General features: G+C 39.1%; 1 protein-coding gene across 2 annotated transcripts in view; it reads right to left on the bottom strand.

The window, feature by feature from the left end:
• uggt1 (UDP-glucose glycoprotein glucosyltransferase 1) overlaps positions 1-20,544 on the bottom strand; it is a 44,616-nt gene extending 24,072 nt beyond the window's left edge. For both annotated transcript variants that reach the window (XM_088087496.1, XM_042500678.2), the window contains exons 1-12: positions 20,420-20,544; positions 16,770-16,902; positions 16,350-16,429; positions 15,368-15,498; positions 15,149-15,261; positions 14,882-15,056; positions 11,105-11,201; positions 10,911-10,989; positions 10,538-10,638; positions 4,537-4,636; positions 4,375-4,435; positions 1,199-1,290 (exon numbers count right to left, since the gene is read on the bottom strand). In XM_088087496.1, the coding sequence (XP_087943622.1) occupies positions 1,199-1,290; positions 4,375-4,435; positions 4,537-4,636; positions 10,538-10,638; positions 10,911-10,989; positions 11,105-11,201; positions 14,882-15,056; positions 15,149-15,261; positions 15,368-15,498; positions 16,350-16,429; positions 16,770-16,902; positions 20,420-20,453 (1,196 nt within the window). In that variant the 5' untranslated portion in view covers positions 20,454-20,544. The remainder of the gene's footprint in view (positions 1-1,198; positions 1,291-4,374; positions 4,436-4,536; positions 4,637-10,537; positions 10,639-10,910; positions 10,990-11,104; positions 11,202-14,881; positions 15,057-15,148; positions 15,262-15,367; positions 15,499-16,349; positions 16,430-16,769; positions 16,903-20,419) is intronic.

The following is a 20,544-nucleotide window of genomic DNA, read 5'->3' as shown; positions in this document are numbered from 1 at the left end:
CAACATTTATGTTTAATATTGTACATGGTCCCTTTTCAAATAAAATAGAATAAAATAAAATATTGAATATTAGGATAAAATTTTACCAGAATATACAGAAGTGAGAATATCAGTGACACATTTAAAATGTAACTGTTTAATATAAATGTTTGATTTCATAAATTGCAAAAGTTTTATAAATTGCACCTGAGTTAAGCTTGGAAACAGGTTTTGGGGTTTTTTTTACCTGGAATCTTTTTTTTGTGTGTGTGTGTGTGTGTGTGTGTGTGTGTGTGTTTTAGTGACTAAAGGGAACAACGGTTTTTGAAAATGGGTGCAGTATTGAGGTACAGGGCTGCAGCTGGCAGCTGTGAAAACAGGCTGCAATGTGACCACTCAGTGTACCGTCAATGTACATTCACTGAAAGTTATTGTCTTTCCCACTGACGGGCTCAGATTGATTTTATTAGTGTCTGACAACTTATGGAAAGAATCCCTACTGATATAGACCTTTTTTAAAGAGTAAAATTATTTTTGTTAGAACTAGAAACAGTCCTAAAATCCCTGTCACCAAACTCCATTTTAACAAACAATAATTTTATCCCTGTAAAACACACTTAATTCAAAGTCGACAAAAACAAAATAAAACTCACAAAAGCCCTCCTGGTTCGTCTTTCCACTGTTCCAACAACCACCAGTTCTGCTTTGGCTGGAATAAACCCTTAATTCACTCTGTTAGATGTGAAAATATGTTGGCTTTATAAATGCAAAAATTACTGTTTATTTAAATAGATGTTGGTGTGTTTGGAAATGGCGATTACAGGGCTGTTTCTGGTTAAACAAAAAGGATTTCTACTTTTTAACAAAAAAGCTCTCTCTCTTTCAAAAATGTTGTCAGCCACTTAAAAACAATATGAGCCTGTTCCTGGCAAAACAAGCACTTTTAGTGGATGAAAACTTACAGTGTCAAATGCCCTTAGAGGTTACATTGTAGCCTGTTTGGTCAGTGCCGCCTCACTCAATACTGGACTAACTACAATAATGTTGTTCCCATAACTTATACTTCTTTTATGTATAAGTACTTATAGTCACTTATACATAAAAGATGGGAAATCAGGGTCCATGTTGAATAATGCCGGGGTTACCCTTGATTATCTCAATATGAGTAACTGTGTGCGTGTGTGTGTGTGTGTGTGTGTGTGTGTGTGTGTGTGTGTACCTGAAGATGTCTTGTGTGTCCAGATCAATATGCAGCCCGTTGATGAACAGGGCTGAATCCCCGGGCTGCAGGCCCAGAGTTCCTTTGAAAAACTACGGACAGAGAAACGTCAACATGACTAAACATCCTGTTCACATCAAACCCTAAAACTCCCCATCCAACTCCAGCTGAGCGGATCTCCAGGCCGTGTAGCACGTGATGTCAAAGCCGGCCATCGCATAGTCAATTATATTGTGAAACTAGAGGCAACAGTCAACACAAAGCTGTAACAAGGAACGCCTGCAGCTCCAAACAAGCACTGACAGCTCTGTTTAAAGCCAGTCTGTTTAGAGCAATCAAACCCCACACTAAACAAATCTAATTATTAGAGAAAGGGTGTGTGTGTGTGTGTGTGTGTGCACGATCGGGAGAAGCTGTGCAAGTGTTTGTGTGTCTGAACATGCAAAAAGGAAAGCTCAAAGTCGTTTTGGCGCAGTCAAATCTCATTACAGAAAGACAAAGACATCAGATTAATCATACTCTAGACACTGCAATTACAACAAGACATGATTAACACAAATATTGTTCATCCCACTTAAACACTGTGTGTATATTTGTGTGTGTGTGTGTGTGTGTGAGAGTGAGAGAGAGAGAGAGAGAGAGAGAGAGAGAGAGAGAGAGAGAGAGAGAAATGTCGGCGTGCAAGTGCATGTGTCCAAACTACTTCAATCAATAATCGTTTCTCGCTGCAGGACTCAGCGCGCCTGCCGAATGAATCACCGATTCAGTAATTAGGACGTTTGCTGCTCACCCCCACCACCCACCCAAACTCCTGTCTGCACACCAAGATAATGTGAGCACAGCTTGAGGAGGCAAGGAGGGAGGACTGAAAAAATATTTGACAAGAAAAAGGAGTGATTACCTATTCCATTAGCGGGGCAAAGCCAAACACACTGTCAGAAACTGAATGCTTTTCACGTCAGATGTTGTTTACAATTTATCACGTAATAAAAAGGTGAGAGGAACAAAAGAAAACCAGGGAGGGCAGTTCTCATTTTGAGATATTTCCCTAAAGACGAAAGGCTAAGAGGTGGAGGAGCTGTGGCTGTGGCTGCATGCAATAATGCTATCTAGTGTTTTTCTTTATTTCTTTATTTTCCTCCTTTATTGGATTAGATTGGTAAACATCTAAACCTCAATTATCCCTGACCAGCGGACACAGTCAGCAGGAAAAGTAGCAGCATGCTGGGTAACGACAAGACAGAGGAATGAAAGAGGGTGAATTGGTTGAGTTGCCAGGTTTCCAGTTAAATGTAGCTTTAATTTGAAACCAATTACAGAAAATACGCAAAAGAAACTGCAAAATCATGTTTACATCCACTTTATAACTGTTCCTTAATTGACAAATTCCATGAAAAGGGTGAAAAGAGCAAATTTAGACACGTTTTGTGTGGATGTCCAATCAGTGTTGATGCTAAATGTAGCCGATTAAAGCAATTCCTCAATATGAACTATATTGAGTTCAGCAGCAACAAAATCTGCTCCTCCTGCAACCAGGGCCTTCACGACGTGATGGTAACATAGTTGGATACTGGAAGAACTACAGTATTTTGGATACCAGTAGCCAAGGGGCGTGCTCTAGATGCCGATCAAAAATACAACTACCTTGTTAACTTCGCATTATAATGTAACTAGCTACATTTTTAACAGTGAATGGCATCCCAAAATATGAGAAAAGAGAATGATCTGTTGTTGAATTAATCTGTTGGCAGAGAATATTATAAATCTGTGACTGTATGAAGTCCAGGTCTACTCATCCTCTATTGTACTCATAAATGTGTCTCCTGATTTTGTGAAATGTTGATGCATCTACTGAAAATTATTTTGCACAGTAGAATCATAGTTGCAACTGACTTTATTACTGACGTTTTGTGGTGCACCTTTACTAATCAGCACATGATTATTTTAATTAATGCAATTATGCACCGACCAACTCTGATGAAGCAACATTCAAAACGCACAGCTCGCTTTTTTTTCTTCAATGTAAACTGTCAATAAAGTGTCAGCCTGTGTATCCTGGTTTGTGCAGGAAATGTGGTTTTCTTTTTGGTTCACACATTTTAAAATGATTTGGCCGATTCGGATATTCAACTGTATTTTTTTTAACAAGATTATATGGCTGAAGAAATGCAGCAGAAGGAGGCCTCGGCTGAAAGAGGATATGGCCGGCGGGATCCTCCAGAACCTGAGCTGCTCAGAGCAAACAAGGAGTAGTGGTTTCTTTTCTCATATTGTCCTTTGATGCCAAAATAAACTAAACTATTTTGTGACAACTTTCAGCAAAGGAAGTTTTTGTTGGACTCTGAGGGACAACAACCAAGTCTAGCAGGGCCAAGACGGCGGATAAGATTTGAGAGAGTATTTCTGTCACCTAATGTCATGTTTTGGCCAACAATGTTATATAATCTAGTGGGCTAGTAACAGCTATGGGCGACAAAAGCTCAGGTGCAATGCATCCTGGTACATAGGCACTGCGGGCACGGCTCTGCGAGCAGGAGATCTAGTCAAATTAGCACGCACTGAAGAATTTATTGATTCAGCTGACTACATTTACTATCAACACTGATTGGTCATCCACATAAAACCTGCATGTGTCACTACATACCAATATATATATATTTTTTTTTTTTCAGTGAAAATGAAATAAAAATACCATTCCCATTAAATCATATCATATTTTTATATAACAGGGATTATTGTCTGTGTAGCCAAAGTCTGATGTATCTTAACCATCTGTGTCTGAGCTCAGTGAGCCACACTGTTTTTCCCTCATTACCCTGAACACTGTAGCTTATTTACCAAAATAAACTGTCCTGCTGCCGTAAACACCCACTAGAGCACCAAATATGTATAAATCTGCAGCTGGAAATGGTTCCCAACAAATGCATTACTTACTCTTGTTTGATCCCTGATGATAACTACAGTGCCCAGCTGTTTAGAAAATTATTTTTTGTTTTCATCTTTTTATGGGATTTAGTGATAATAAGAAAACATGGAATAAAGCCAGGCTCATCTAGTTATGATTATCTGAAGGGGGGGGGGTTAGTTGTTGTACTAAAAAATAATAGGAGGACTAAAGAGGATTGATAGAAGATAAACTATGACATGAATGGACAAATAAACAAAAAACAATGTACCTTCTGGTTCTCGCCGATCTCTTTGCGGATCTCAGAGTTGACCACAGTTTTAGTGATGGACCTGTGAAGGACAGACAGAACTGTAAAACTGCAGACTGGTAAATATCTGTTGAAACCAAAACTTCTTAATGTAGCTGCTGTTTGTGTGTGTTTGTTCTTTACCGGGCTTTGGTGGGGAAGTTCTGACTGAGGTCTTTCATAACGGTGAGGGCATCAACAGCGGGAGCAGCAAGAATGCGAGCTGCTGTCTGGAAACTCAGATCTATAAAAGAAAAGGTGGGTGGACGGGTAGGTAGGCAAGGAGAGCAGAAAAAAAGAAAAGGAGGTGAGTGGACAAAAGCAGAGAGGAGAAGAGAAACACACAAGAGGGTACAGAGAAAGTTTCGACAAAATAAAAGCAGTATGAGCAATTGTTGGAGTCAGTACTCTGAATAAGCTCACAAAGAAAGGGAGGCTCAAGTTTCTATAGCATAAAGTTTGGATGTCTGCGCCAAATTGCGCCAAATCTAAAACTGTTTGAGACAACACAAATGTCTCCCTCATGGAGGCATTAGAAAATCAGAGAATCACCAAAGTCATCAGAGCATATCAGGGTCCAGGGTCGGATTTCAGCTATTGGATTGGATCAAATATGAAAAAAGAGGTTGTTTGAAAGAAAAAAAGGATTGTGAAATCATGTTATATCACGTAATCCAGTCTTGATTTTTATCTGGATCAAACCTTCAATGTTTGATGTTCAGAAACTTTCGGGAGGATCAAGATACCTTTGATAAAAAAACAAAATCAGGATTATCCTGATCCTAGATTTAGGGTGAATTTCAGGGAGAAAATGTAATAAAACTTTTAAACTGGTCAAATATATTTAATTCAAAATTCAAACGGGCTGGATTTTAGTACCAAGAAATCAAGACATGAAAATGGCCTAGACAGCAGCCTTTATTAAAAAAAAAAAAAAAAAGCTTTTCAGTAGTATTAACATTTTAAACAAATACAATTTTATTATATTGTTTAAAAATAGCAATGTTTATTGCTTCACTTTTGAAGTAATATATTTGGTTATATATTTGATCCAGGCACATCTCTCCCATCTCTCCCCCATATACCTCATTTTAAGACTTCTTTCATCGAGGTCAAGGAAAATGGTTTAGGAAAGAAACATTTTTTGACTATCTGACTGCAGCCCAGGTGTTTTGAAAAGCTACTAAGCCTGGCTGCAACTAAGGATTAAAGATAATATTGGCACTTCATCAGTATACACTGATATTAGCTTTAAAATGAAATATTGGGATCAGTTAACATGCTTATTTCTGCTCACAAACTGATTTTTATTAATTGTTCTTATTGACAAAGTGAACACATACAAAACACCAACCCTTAATTAAAGTATTTTCTTATTTTGCACAATGAATGGATATTACATACATAGAAAAGTATTGTATTTTTTATGTCTCCATATGCTGGTGGGCCACCACAATAAGAGTAATTTTAAAACATAAGGGACTTAAAGATCACCAGAATTCAGTGGTGAAAAAAGTGGATTTTGATATTGGTATAGGTTATGGGCCTAATGAGTTACTATATATCGCCATATAGGATGATGGCAAAAATTCTAATATCGTGCATCCTAAGCTGGAACTTTGTCACACGAAAAAATGAGGAGGAGGTGAAATGTCTCACTCATTAGCTACTTCAAGACACTATTTGAAGTTAACATATTTCATCAAACTGGTGTATAAGATGTATGCTGGGCCACTTGGAAGTTGTTTCTGGGCCAGATGTGGTCTGCAGGCTGCCAACTGAATAGGCCTGTGTTACACTGATAAAGTGGATAAAGTAGAAATTAGGCTACCTATTAAGCCTTTCAGCGGACTTGAAAAGATGATATCTGGATCAGGGTGATCCAATCCATTGTTGCTTTGAAAAACTAGCACTTTTTTTTTTTTTTTTTGAGAAATGGGGCCTTGGCACCATGAGTGTGTGTACGATCTCATGGCAATCTATTTGATTGTTGTCATCATTCTGCGCCAAAATCTGTGGATCTGCTGACTGACAGACGTTGCCATCCCTGGAGCCATGTTGCTAGCATGGATAAAAAAAGTCATCAGTTAAGATAATTAATGTATTAATTGGCAAATAATTCCATGTTAACATGCTTGGCTTCACATCTGAGGCATTAATTAAAACTATCTCAAAGGATTTAAGGCAGGATTAAGAATGCGGACTAGAATATACAGACAGGCGTATTCGTTAAAAGCGTAGAGAAGACACTAAGAGTATATACTGTAGTGCTTTAGCCTGCAAGGAGACGAGGAGTGAAGTGAGGACTATTTCAATGCAGTGAGCATCCCTGTAATAGTGTTGTAGCCTGTGTGATTATTAGCCCCTGGAGGTCTCCCTCTCTTTGTAAACAGGCTGAGCTAATGAGCCCCAGCGGGATAGTAGATAAAGACAGACGCCCACATGACACGGCTGACAGTCGAGCTCGACCGACTCTCTCATCCTTTCACATCCTTTATTCCCCACAATCAAAGCAGTCTCATCATGCCTACATCCTGTGTTTTCTAAAAACACACATAAAACCAGGAATGGTGAAAAAAGAGAAAAAAAAGTTTGAAATATATCTACGATAGACTCAAAGTGGACATGATGACATCTGTGAAAATGTGCTTAAATACGTTATCCAATAAATGATGTAACCCTAATCAATAATGCTTTTATGCTGCAGCAGACAATGTTCTCATATCTTTAGATATTATGGCTCAAATGTATCAAGAGGACACTGATCGACCGCGGCCATTGATTACAGATCTACAAAGATAAATTCTCTGCTGTGAGTTTGATTCACTGACAGAATGATCTCACTGTTGAAGCAACTGAAGCCAATACTAATTTCTGTTTATTTATTCATGATCATTGCATAAGAGGAATAAATCAAACCAATTGAACAACTGTGTCAATGGCACATCTACCCCACGGAGGCAAATTCTCTCACTGGAATTAATTAAAGTTTTCAACTTGGGCCCTATTTTCCAATGTTTTCTGTCTGTTTTATGAATGGGAACAATTATTTTTTGAAACTGGTCCAGTATTGAGAGGGAGCGCTGAAGTTGGGCGCCATAAAACAGGTTGCAATGTGACTATTCATGGGAATGTGCGTACCGTTAATTTACGTCTAATTTAAGTGTTTGTTTTTGCCACTGACTGGCTCAGATTGTCTCTGACAATTTATGGAAAGGATGGAAAGGATGTTCAAGTAGAAACAGCCTAAAAATCGAGAGCACCAAAGCCACCATACTCCATTTAAATAAAGGTATCTTTATCATCATAAATAAACACTTCATTCAATGTTAACAGAGTAATAAACCCTTAATTCATCCAGTTAAATATGAAAATATGCTGACTCTATACACGCTAAAATGACGAACAAAAAGGTCTTTAAAAAAAAAACGTATCTCTGTAGAGATCATTTCCATAATGTTGTCAGACACTTATTATAATAACCTGTCAGTCCCAAAAACATGAACTTTAAGTGGCTATAAACTGACGGTGCACAGGTGCCCAGAGTGCACTGCAGCTTGGCCGCTGCAAAACTGGACCAATTTCAAAAGTTGTTTTCTCCATAGTTACTCAAAACACACGACACATAAAAACACAGAAAAATAGGGTCCATGCTGAAAAATACCAAAGTTACCCTTTAATTTCCAATGCTTTCTGTGTGTCAGGGAATGATTACAAGAAAATATTTTATTTCATTATTATTATTATTTCTTTCTAGATCAATCAAGATCATCTTTTTATTCTCATTAATCAAACTTTTCCATTATTAGCTTTAAGTGTTTTAAAGTCCAGTTATTCCACAATGTGTGACAGCATCATAGATTCTGCATAAACTTGTTGAAGCTCTTCATTGAAGCTGTGTAATATTTATACTGAGTGAAACGATCAATGGCTTGTCATCATTTTATACACATTCTACATCTTGAATCATTCAAACCTTTTACTTAGGCGAGAAAATGTAACTTTCTCTCTCTCAAAAAAAAATGAATTCATAATCAATAAAACACACCCTGGTACAATACAATATACTCAGAGGTCCTGCATTTAGCATCTTACTAAAATAACAGAACAGAAGTATTATGAGCGAAATGCTCTTAAAATATAAAATCATGTTTATGCTGAAAATGCTCCCTGTATTTTGTACTACATGTTTGATTATTGTAATATTGACCCCTAATCCATAAATGTAAGAATAGTTTGTTAAAGTGGAGCTGTTTTTAAATAAAGTTCTGTGGGTTTAAGCTATGTCTGACTGCACAGTCTGACTTCATAATGAATGGGATTTAAGGGTTTTTAGCAAGGAATCTGTAAAAACGTTTCATCACATTTCTATGAATTGGTGAGAAGAGACAGCCCTCTTTGAGTCAAGAAACAATTGATTACATTTTGAAGGTGAAGATGAAGATCTGGGATTTCTGCCATTAGATAATTTTCTTTTGTCAGCTGTGGCTATGAAACTAATGGACACAGAGCTCAGTCTGAGTCCTGGGGGCGTATTTACAGGATCATAAAATCGATTCCTTCAAAATTTAAGTGACAGGACGAATGCCTGCAGGTGTTGATGGTAAGGAGTGTTTAGCTGAGGAGGATTCGGCCTCACAGTTTATTTTCGATAGCCTGTAAAGACATTGGCTCTGTCAGTTTTTCATATTTGTTTCAATTTCTCACTAATGTAATTCCAAAAGGCATAAACACATATTTCTCGCATGAACTGTTTGTACCTACATATCCAATCATGTTACAGCTGAAAGCGAAAGAAAAACAAAAACCATCGCAGGAGCATTTGTAAGGCTGAAAAGGTTTATATATTCGTACTGAACTGTCTCAGTATAGGGGTCAGGGTTTGGTGCATGCAGCATGCACACTATAAAAATTGTTGCATATGTGGAACTAAATTTCTTGAGTGCAAAATCAGCCTAATCAGCTGTATGCCATGAGAAACAGGAATACAGGACAGCACAACGAAAGGACTGGCATGCAAGTCATTATGACGAGTGCAAATTAAATGGTGGAGTCAACCTGCAGGTCAACTTTTATTTGACATTTGTCCTTTTGTTTGAACATGGTCAACTTTTGTACTGTAATGACCTGTTCAGATTCAAAATTAAGTCTTTAAACCAGCACAGTGTTTGAAGTGGTCTGCCTTGTGATACAGATTTAGAGGGAGCTCTAAAATTTCAAGATCAGCTTGACCTGTTGCATTCCCTCTAAATCAGTAAACTAAGCTTAAGCATAGACGCTGATTTTGTTGTTTGCTATGAAAATGGCGATCTGGCTAGCAAAGCTGCACTGAGCGGACAATAACAACAGTAAAGCAGTGTGTGAAAGTATTATGGGTGCTTTTTAGACTGCACATCGATCACGTTATCAGGGCTGCTGTGGGTGCACGGTCATAATTGCTTCGTTGTTATGCTCACAAATTATAGAAGACAAATCACAAAACTTTATAAACTCTGCATATATGTTCCACTACAGAAGAACTATAAAACAGTCATTTTTTTCAGCAGCTGCTGGAGGCTCTGCAGAGGCACAGAGTGGCCTTACCTGCTGAAAGATCGTTCATCAGGTCATTATATGACAACTTCTGAGTGAGTTCTTTAGTGACACTGATGACAGAGAAGCCAGTTAGACATTCCTGTCCTATTTTTTTAATAAGCTTAACTTTTGAAAAACTTTGCTCAGCAGAGGATAATAATGTAAAAGCGTGCCTGCGCTGTTGTGCTGGTGCGCCTGCCCGTAGCAGCAGCGCTGGCCTTTGTCGGGATCAACTACGAGATCGCGGAAATATTTCATGATCAGCAGATGGATATATTATTGGTTCAGCTGAAGAAATCACATTTCTCCTATCAGAAAGTCCTGTGATTGGTTTGTTTTCATTCACACCACAAGCGAACCACACCAGATTTCACTTGGAAGTGGACCGAGACCCCCGTTTTCAGGGGGACCAGAGTTCACTTGTTTGGTCCACACCAGGGTTCGATTGAGCTTTCACACCACCCCGAATGAACCGGACTATCCGAGGAAACAAACCCTAGTCTGTTTAAAGCAGAGCAAACAGCTCAGGTGTGAATGCGACCTGAGAGTAAGAGTTAAAGAAGAGACCCACCTTGCATTTGCCAGACTTTCAGAGGTGCCATTTCATTGGTGCTTTCGACCAAATGCTTCCTTAACTCCTGTAACTGCTCTTTCAGCTCTGGGTAGACGGTCCTGGTGAGGGAACGACACACAAAGCAGCATGGAGAAAGTAAGTGCATCTGCTAAACACCCTAATTGCTAATTAAGAGTGAGTTGTCGAAATCACATATTGATTTGTTTCTTTTTTAGATTAGTTTATCACACATAAAGGGTTGTGGTCAGAGCTTTGAGGGAAGAAACTGTAAAGGAAGAAAGGAAGAAAAGGCCGGTGTGAGTGTGGTGCAGTTCCTGGAGCTAATCCAAGCTTTGAGTTTTTAATCATGAGCTGACGCAGGGTCACTCACTTCAGTTTGCCAAAAAGGAATCCCTGGACCTCGTCCACTGGATCGTTCTCTCCGATCACTGTAGCATTCACCTCCGCCCCTGAAACCACAATCAATTAACTCGTTATTCGCATGAGGACTCCTCTGGGATTACACCATCGTGGGCATGTGTGTATCAATAGTGTGTGTGTGTGTGTGTGTGTGTGTGTGTGTACCCTGGACTTGTGTGTCATCCTTTGCCTTGTACTCCTGGCTTTTGATGGCAAGCTCCACTCCATATCCCGACAGATAGACTTTCTTTCCGCTTGGATTCTGGAAGGAAAAGAGGAAGCGTTGTAAGAAAGGCGAGAAGTCATCCTTGTCTCTATTACAGCTTTCCTTGATGTGCATTGACACACAACTTGAGAATATATTCAGTGAGAGATAAAGGCATGTGTCAATGAATTCAAAAGACACTGACTGTAGTTGCCAGGGACCTATTGTGCTTTTTCTTATTTTCTGTCATATTCTTAATGTTACAATGTCAGATGTTCGTATAAAACGTGGCCAAATTTTCAAATAATGAAGTGAAAGTTTGTAAAAGTAATCCCTGTAAAACAAAACCTCTGGCTTTGGACCAATCACAATACTTTGTTACCGACAATTTTTCTTTTTTACTTTTGAAACAAGCTGACATCAGCTCGTCTGTATATGGTCATCTGCTGCAGGCACATTAGTGCTCATGCTTACATGCAAGCATTGCTACATGTAGCTACATGCTAATGTTAGTGAAACCAGTAATCTTGGTTAATTAATTTCTCCCTAATTGTGGAGCATATTCCTGCTGAAAGAGTTTGTGTTTAGAAGCTTCTATTGGTTAATTTCCACGATAGAAAGTACCACTACACTCTGATAGACTATAGTGGCAAGTTTACTGTGCAAGTTCACTGCTACGTGTATCTACATGCTAACTTCAAGGGAACCTGTAATCAATGTTGTTAATTTCTTCTTGATTTCAGAGAATGTTCCTGCTGGAACATGTCCGGTTGTCAATGTTTTGGTTGTTTATGGGTGACTTTTTTACACCAGGTAGTACTGCTATACTGCAATAAAGTCATCCCACAACTGCAAGTACATGGCTACATATAGCAACATGCTGACATAAGGGTAAAATGAAATTTTGGTTGCCGATGTTGTTAATTTCTCCCCCATTTTAGATGATATTCCTGCTGGAGTATGTCCTCCTTTTAGATGTTGGTTTAGAAGCTTGTGTTGGTGATTTTTCACAGTAGAGAATGCTACTGTACTCTGATAGAGCCATTTCCTGAATGGAAGTACACTGCTACATGTAGCAACATGCTAATGTCGGGGAAACGTAATCTTGGTTGTCAACGTTGTTAATTTCTCCCTGATTTTGGATCATATTGCTGAATAGGCTTTAATTGGTCTTTTTTTTTCCTGAGGAAGTGGCGCTTAACTCGACAGAGTCATTCCCCTGTGCAAATTTACTACTATGTGGAGCTACATGCTAATATCAGGGAAACAAGTTTATCTTGGTTGTCGAACTTGATAGTTTCTCCCAGATTTCTGTTTATATTCCTGCTGGAACATACCCAGTTTTGTTGTGAAGCTTTTAAAGGTGATTTTTCACAGAGGAAAGCTCTGCTACAGTCATTCCCAATGAGTGTGCAAAGAGGCTGTATATTCAGAATACCTAGAAACACTGACCAATCAGAGGAGACTGGGCTTTTTGAGAAGAGGGTTTAAAAGAAATTGAGTGTTTTCAGACTGAGGATGAATACAGGTGTCCCAGCACAGGTAGTATAAGAAAAAATAAAGTGAATGTTGAACATTAAAGCATTTTAACATGTTCTAGTGAAAACCTTAAATACAAGTTTGAATCTGAAAAAGAGCATAACAGGTCCCGAGTCAGCACTCAAGCTGTCCAACTGGTTTGATTACAACTGCACTGATGGAAAATGAAATGTTTCCAATCTATATGCACTTAAGTAAGCAGAAACATGTTTACCCAAGTGGCTTCTGCGGTTGTAAAAGGCTGTATTAACTTCCTTGTATTCATCTTCATTTCTGTTGTAAAAATGAATCTCCTTTGCATCCCAAACACATGTGCTTGACAGCTTTCAAGTACAGACAACCAGCTGTTGCGTGCTAAGTGCTCAGAACATAAGGTGTACCCTGACTGGCCACAAAGCTTTTAAGTAAAAAGAGAAAGCGTTAAGTGTTACAACCTCTCTAGTGCCCGGGACACTGTGCCTAACAGACAGATGGTGAGAATAATTTATCATAATTACAGGGGAAAACTTCTCAACTGTATTTGCATGTGAGAGAAGAAGCAATCCAACTTCAACCTGACATGATAAGCTGGAGAAGTACTTTTTTATCTCAGGTGAAAATGAGAAGCCCAATTAAACTGCAGAGGTTTTTTTTCAGATAACAATAACTCAAAACATTAGTGCTTTTTAATCAACACCTTGCTTCATGTTGACTGACAGGTACATACATTAATTACACTACAATACACCCTGTCAGCTGTGAGATATTCACTTTCACTATCTTACTCCATTAAAGGAAATTTGGTATTCAGCCTGACAACACGCACACTGACACCCACAAGAACTAAAATATAATTTAGTAAGTTGTCTGCATTCAGTCGTAGTGTATTATTTGTACCTTTTAGTTGTGTTACTACTAAGACTATGTGCAAATGAAGAAACAGATTAAACATAGCCAGTGTGTTCAGAAAAGTGTTAATCTAATGTGCGTGTGAATGTGTGGAGATTTATTCAGCTTTCAGGCACAAAAGTGTTCCACTGCTCCTTCTTACATGCTGTTCACTGCAGGTTTAACCTACGCTTTAAACACTGGACCAAAGCAACACCGGTCCTTCAATATTTCTCCTTTCTCAACCAAAATTAAATGCAATGCTGTTTGCAAACAACCACAATGCACACCTGTTCATAAATCCCGCCAGAAAACCTACCACAACTAGCTTTACACTTTGCATTAAAATGGATTTTGGATGATCAGATTGCTATCAGATACTGCTTCACCGCATGAATGCCAACTGTAATTGAAGTCAAATTAAGGGTAACATTAGCTATTTAACCATTAACTGACAATAGAAATGTTGACTGATTAATCCTATCAGTTAAAACAGTTAAAAAACATGCTTTGTTAAATACAACAGACTGTTGCTACATGGGGACATGATAAGAGCGGCATCTGCTGCTGCACAGGCAGGACACGAATGCTACAGTGCTGCCAGGGCTATAGCATGATACCACTACAACACCCCTCAACAACCTAATGCTCAGAGGCAGAGGTGGACTCAGAGCAGTCAGTATAACATCTAACCAGTATGCACGAGCTAGCAGCTAACATCCGACACTGAGCCGCTAAATGGTCCCAACAAACTCACACTTGGACCAAAATGGCTTGACTTTGTCGTTAAACACAATGGTAACATTAGCTGTGTGATGCCATCAGTTAGCCTTGTCACTGTGTTTATGGGCAGGCACGGCACTCATACTTCCGCAACCGTAGTCGACAGTGCAGCTGGGCCAGGAGGCGCTGAGCAAAGCAATATGCAGCATGGCATGCAGCTCTACACACTCTCTCTCTCACACACACACACACACACACACACACACACACAAATGTGATCACAATGTGGGCAGAGTGGAGGAAATGAGAACACTCACCAATGTCAGGTGTAAATGCAAAGACTCATGGATTGGACGTCATTATCCAGATACAGATCACATCCTCATCCCCTAAATGCTGTCTAAGTTTGCGGCATTTTGCATGAAATACTGGCTATTTTCAATGTTTCACTGTCTAAAAATATTCAATATCTATATATTCTACCACCTGTTAGCTTTAACTGCTTGTGAAACCTTGTAGTCCTCATTCACTTATGTCTTTATGTACTGTGAGCTGTATAAAGTATTACTCAAAGATAATATTGTTAAAAGTGTGTGAGAAACACCTACAGCCACGTAATGGCGGAGCACATAAGTCGCCTGGCCTTCGTGGACTTTGGATGATATGACATTGTGAAGCCTCTGGAAATCTGTTTTCCCAAACTCAGCGTACAGAATGACAACAGGAGCTTCTGGATTTGATCCTGGGTATTTGTGATCCCCTTTGAAAAGGTACGGCTTCGGCCTGCAAGAGAGACAGAGAAGTCAGTTATAATATCAGGCGTTCTTTAACGGTTACATCACCCTCCTGTCTGACTTTTATGGGTATTTAATTACCTCTCAGGTGCTGTTTTCAGCAGTGCTGCTAAACTTCCTTCATCACAAGTCTTTTCTCCGTGGATGCTGAAAAATGCTGAGCAGCCAGAGGGAGGAGGCTCATTGGACGCTATCTAAAAAAAAGAACAGGATCTTTCACACACAATGAAAAGAATATGATCTTCCTAACATGCATGAACACGCTTTCAAAAAAATAAAATAAAATGATCATCCCGGTACCTGTTGGAAGGAGTGTACTGTTGCAGAGTAGGCTCTCAGGGAGAGGGCGAACTTGAGCATGTTCACCTGGACGGAGCTGAGCAAGGCACTGGCTTTCTTCACGATCAGGTCATAATAAGCCTGATCTGTGTCTGCATGAAGACCAGAAATAGCACATCAACATTATGCTGCTTGACATGTTTTTGGGTCGTTCTATTTTACATTCTTTAACCCTTTAACACTTGGATCAACATCAGTATACATGTGTTGCATTCAGATGCCTTTTAGCGGCATTTAAACCTCTAAAAACCAGAGAAAATTGCGTTGATCTGATTTTGATTTGAAACAACATAATGAGAAATTTCACACAAACTGTAAAAAAATGGCGACAAGGAAAGGAAAATCTCTAAAAATTAGATGGGGGAGATTATTAGATATGATTAAAAATGGGGGAAAATGTCCAGAAAATTTAATTTATAATTCTCTTAATATCTAAATAATATCTAATATTATGTTACAGAAAATAGAAACAACGCATATGTTTATGTTTTAAGCACTTTGTTTAGGTCATTTTCTTCTATTTTGTTTGTTTGATATTGTTTTACTTTACTTTTTTATGTTTATTTTTTTAGCTAATTGTCTTGCAACCTTTTATTAATTTCTTCCTAATTTTGGGGTATTTTTTGTTAAGTTGCTCGTCTCCCTCTTCCCATGTTTTTTTAAAAAGAAATCAAACCAATTTGCTTAGGTTTTAAAGGGTTAACTCTGTCACAGGAGTTGTATCATACTACTTTGATACTGGCAGAGACACAAGAGAACAGACTAAAAACACAGTTTGCAGCTCTGTTCTCTCATGTTATTGCTTACATAAGTGTTTGGCCAAAACACTGACACTGCAATTGCTTCCAAGAGGCTTTCATACACACACATCATAAATTCAACTCCCAGCACGGAGACTAAAAGTGAAAACTGGTTTAGAGCGGCTGAGACAGCTTTACTTTACCATCATATTCTCCTTCTATGTCCTGATTGGCCTCCACAAAGTCCCAAAACTTCTCCTGGCTCTCTTCTGCCAGGAACTCACTGAGGACGAAGAAGAAGATGAAGATGACAGTCTCATAAGCTCTGCATGTATGTATGGCACTTTGTGACGGCTGCTACATTTGTATGGTTTTTATTTTGCTGCCAAAGCCAGAGCTCAGGGTCATCTGCGGCACACAATGCTGCATCTGAAGCCTTTAAGTATTCAGCATCTTGCTCAAGGACGCATCAGTGAGACAGAAGTTTGAATTCACTTAGAGGACATCTTCAGTAATGACCCTACAAGCCCTCGGGACATTGATTTATCTATTATATGCTTCCGAAATATAACATCAGATGTAATGCGGCCAAATGGCTGCTGCTGAGCAATGCGGTGTCGTACCTGGCCTCCAGCAGCAGAGGGGTATCTGCCCATTTGGTAGTGAGAGTGGTGGTGACAGCCTTGGAGTCCGCACCCCCAGATACTGCAGAGAGCAGCGACAGCAGCAGGGTCCACAGAAGCCACATCCTCAAGCCTGAGAGAAGAGTCGAGGGAGGAGTGGAAAATCAGTTGATGATTCATAGGAATGACAGGATAATCAGAGCAAGAGTGCTGTTACAAAGACAGAGACGAGAGAGCGAGCTCAGCCCTGTTTATATGTTGCACTTAAAAGCATCTTGCATGACACATGGACATCTAAAATACAGGTGTGACTGCGCTGAAAAGCACACACTCAATCAGTGCACATGTGAAAAAACGAAACACCTACAATTGCAATGTGAACTCAAATTCCTGACAACACCGAGAGAATAACTATTCTAGTTTGATATAAGAGGACAGCTGGGGCAACAACTGAGGATAATTTAACATTTTCGGGGGGCATTTCATCATGTTAGAATTCTACAAATTTCTGTTGTTCAAATTGACAAATTTTAATAATTGAAGTTTTAGTTTTCTCCCTATGTTTGCTTGGTTCAAAGTTTGAAGTCATATAATACAAAGCAGTAGTCTTTGATTTTACAAACATTTTACATATTGTAGAACAAGAAAACATTTACTTATTTTATTTGTTTTTTAAATTCATTTATTATTATTATTTGTTATTATTATTTATTTTCATTTGTTTACAGTTTAGACCTAATTCACATCTCCAGTCCCTCAGCAGGTCAGAACAAAGACACAGCACAATAACATAATACTTTAAAGTTGTACGAAAAAACAAGACAAACAATACACACAATAGCATGCTATAAAGTGATACAAAGAATGCATGACAATGCAACATAAAACTACCCAAAAACACTCATCACACACAAAAAATGCAATAAAAGGCTACACACAAAAGGGCATCACAAGTGAATGTTAAAATACAAATATATAACAAAAAATATAAAACAAGTTATAAAGTTTTAACGTCAGTGAGCTGAGCAGCTTTTAACCGTCTTTTCAAGGTTGTTTTGAAAGTCCTGACAGAGCTGCAGCTCCTCACATCGTCAGACAGAGTGTTCCTCTGATTTGTAGCTTTTATAGAAAAAGCTGATCGCCTAAAGGCAGGTGATGAAATGTTACATTAGTTTCGTACAGATGATGATCTTGAGGATCTAATAGAACTTACTGAGCGAGTGCACACAAATCACAAAATAGAGGAGGGGCCAAACCATTTAGAATTTCATAAACCAGGTGTAAACGATGTTATTAACACAAAATTAACTATTTATTGTGACACTTATTTCAGCCCTGACAGGACTTGACAAACACACTAGGACACCACAGATTTGCTTTTACCAAACAACTTGAACACGGTTTTGAAGCCTGTTTACATACACGACCGTCTAAATGCAATTTGCATTTTTTTCCGCTTAGGGTCATATGCATATGCGATGGTTACAGTTTCCAGCAGTTAGGGAAGCAACATCTGGACATCGGTCGTCAGTGGAGATGCTTTCAACATGCTTTATGATGTGAGGTACAAAGTACAATCCGTCTCAGCTTGATGTAGACAAGGCTGAGCCACAGACTGGGCAAAGCAGGAAATTGCACCTGCATACCATGAACCAAAGTTTCACTGTGTCATTTGGTTTTAGTCGTAATCTCATTGATTGTATATTTGTTAGGAAATTTACATTACTAAAATAAAATATCAATAATAAAGGGTCAAGCACTGTTCTATAACGCTGCAGTACTGAGTCTGAATCAAAACTATTTTTTTGTGTGTGCAACCTTACATGCCACTAAATCCTTCACACTGGACCTGTAACTGGCTACTCTTTGCAGCTCTATATTCTGCTGTTTGCACTGCACTTCATTAAAACCTAAAAGTGACATGGTACATACCAGGGATGTAACAATGCATCAGCCTGGATCTGTATATTAATTCAGTGATCAAATATCTAATTCTATTCATACAAAATGACACATCAATATTGTCATCTTTAAGATAAGCCTTTATTCTGAAATTCCCATGGCCCGTCCTTCCTGAACGATCAAACAGTGTTAGATGCCAGGCAGATAATGGTGAGCAGCTAAGAAAAGGACAACGAGGATGCTCACTAGTATCGTTTCATACTGATCACAGGCTGCTGAATTGAATTGAATCAAAACTGTACTGTGGCAGACTTTGTGATATCAGCAGCAAATACCACTTTGTTGTCCAAATAATCAATATAATACTGTATTGTGATTGTGTTTAAAATTTGCGTCAGAGTCTGGCGCACTTCCTGGAGGCTTGTAACTCTTCGGCGCTAAGCCACAGGGAATTGTGCCAGGCTCTGATGCAAATTTTTCATTGTGGCCAAAAGTGGAATCACACCATCTGGGTCCGTCACGTGATGGCCGCTGGCCCAGAAAGACTTTTTCCCATTGACTTGCATCGTCAGTCAATCAGAAGGGGGTTTGACGTTCACAATTTTTTTTGTGAGTGTCAAAACCCCCACGAAACAACTTCTATCACTATCTAGATTTAAGCCATTCAGTTTGATAACATTTGTTAAGTCTAAAAGAGTCACAAGATTTATCTTTTTAGACCGCCATTCAAGTTAGCCATGCGCTAAACTGCAAGTTAGTCGCTCTGCTGGTGGAAGTTACCCGCTCAGGCACACTCAGCCGAGGAAAGTCTCTAGTGCTCATGCCTTATGGACCAGTAGATCTGGGTATGTTATACCCTGACAAGGAGCTTTTTTTTGCTTCATGAATGGGGCTCCACCTCCATGACTGTATCCAGGCTTTTTTAAAATACATTCATGGGGCAAGTGGGGGACATTACATCCATCTTTATGGTCTATAATCAGCCAGACTGGACGTTTTTGGGAGGGGGGCTTAAAGAGAAAGGCGCTAAAACAGAGCATTTCAGACAGACGGTGAATACAAGTGTCCCAGCATAAACAGTATACAAAAAAGCAAGAGTTTTCCAGACTTTACAGCATGTAAACAAGTCCTACTAGAAGCCAAAAATGCATGTATTAACCTGAAAATTAGCGTAGTATGGGACCTTTAATAGTAAAATGACAGCGACAGATATAAAGATATAAAGTGCAAGTGAGGGCAGGAGGGGGAAGACACCCTCATCATCATAATGAAACCAACAGTTTCGTGTATCCTAACTCAGAGGACGTTGTTTTGGGCGCTCTTTGACGCTAGTAAACAAAAAGCTCCGGGATCTCTGACCAATAGGAAAGTTCAGCGTGGCTCCTCCGTCCAATGAGCGCCCGGTTTTCACATCCGGACTGTTTCAATGACAATCCTCAGAGCTGTACGCTAACATTAATACGTTTTCTAATATGTTAAAGTGGTCTCAACAGCTTTAATATTAGTTACGTTGACATTCAGAGTCCGTCAGCAGTTTGTGAACTCACAGCTAACTGAAGCTAACGATACCTGGAAACTGACGTTAGCCAAAAAAAGGCGTAGTAAGCTAGCTCTCTGCTCCAACACGGCGGCTTGTTCCGGTTTACTCACAGTCGGTTAATGTCACGGTCTCTTAAAAAAGTCAGCGACAGCCTCGGATATAGTCATCTATGCTTTCATCACATAAAAAATGAATGATATTTCCTCACCGAAGCCGGCTCCGGAGCTTCCTGCATCCTCCATGATCGGCTGAGTGGGGGGGGTCCTTTCTGACAGATTAGGTGACCACAATGTTGCCTGTTCAGAATTACTGAAATCCTCCGAGCGTTAAACT

This window comes from Plectropomus leopardus, chromosome 14, assembly GCF_026936395.1.
Source record: "Plectropomus leopardus strain MGB_pleo_1.0 chromosome 14, ASM2693639v1, whole genome shotgun sequence".
Lineage (NCBI taxonomy): Eukaryota > Metazoa > Chordata > Actinopteri > Perciformes > Serranidae > Plectropomus > Plectropomus leopardus.
The sequence above is the reverse complement of the archived record's forward strand: the minus strand, read 5'-3'. Positions and strand labels throughout refer to the sequence as shown.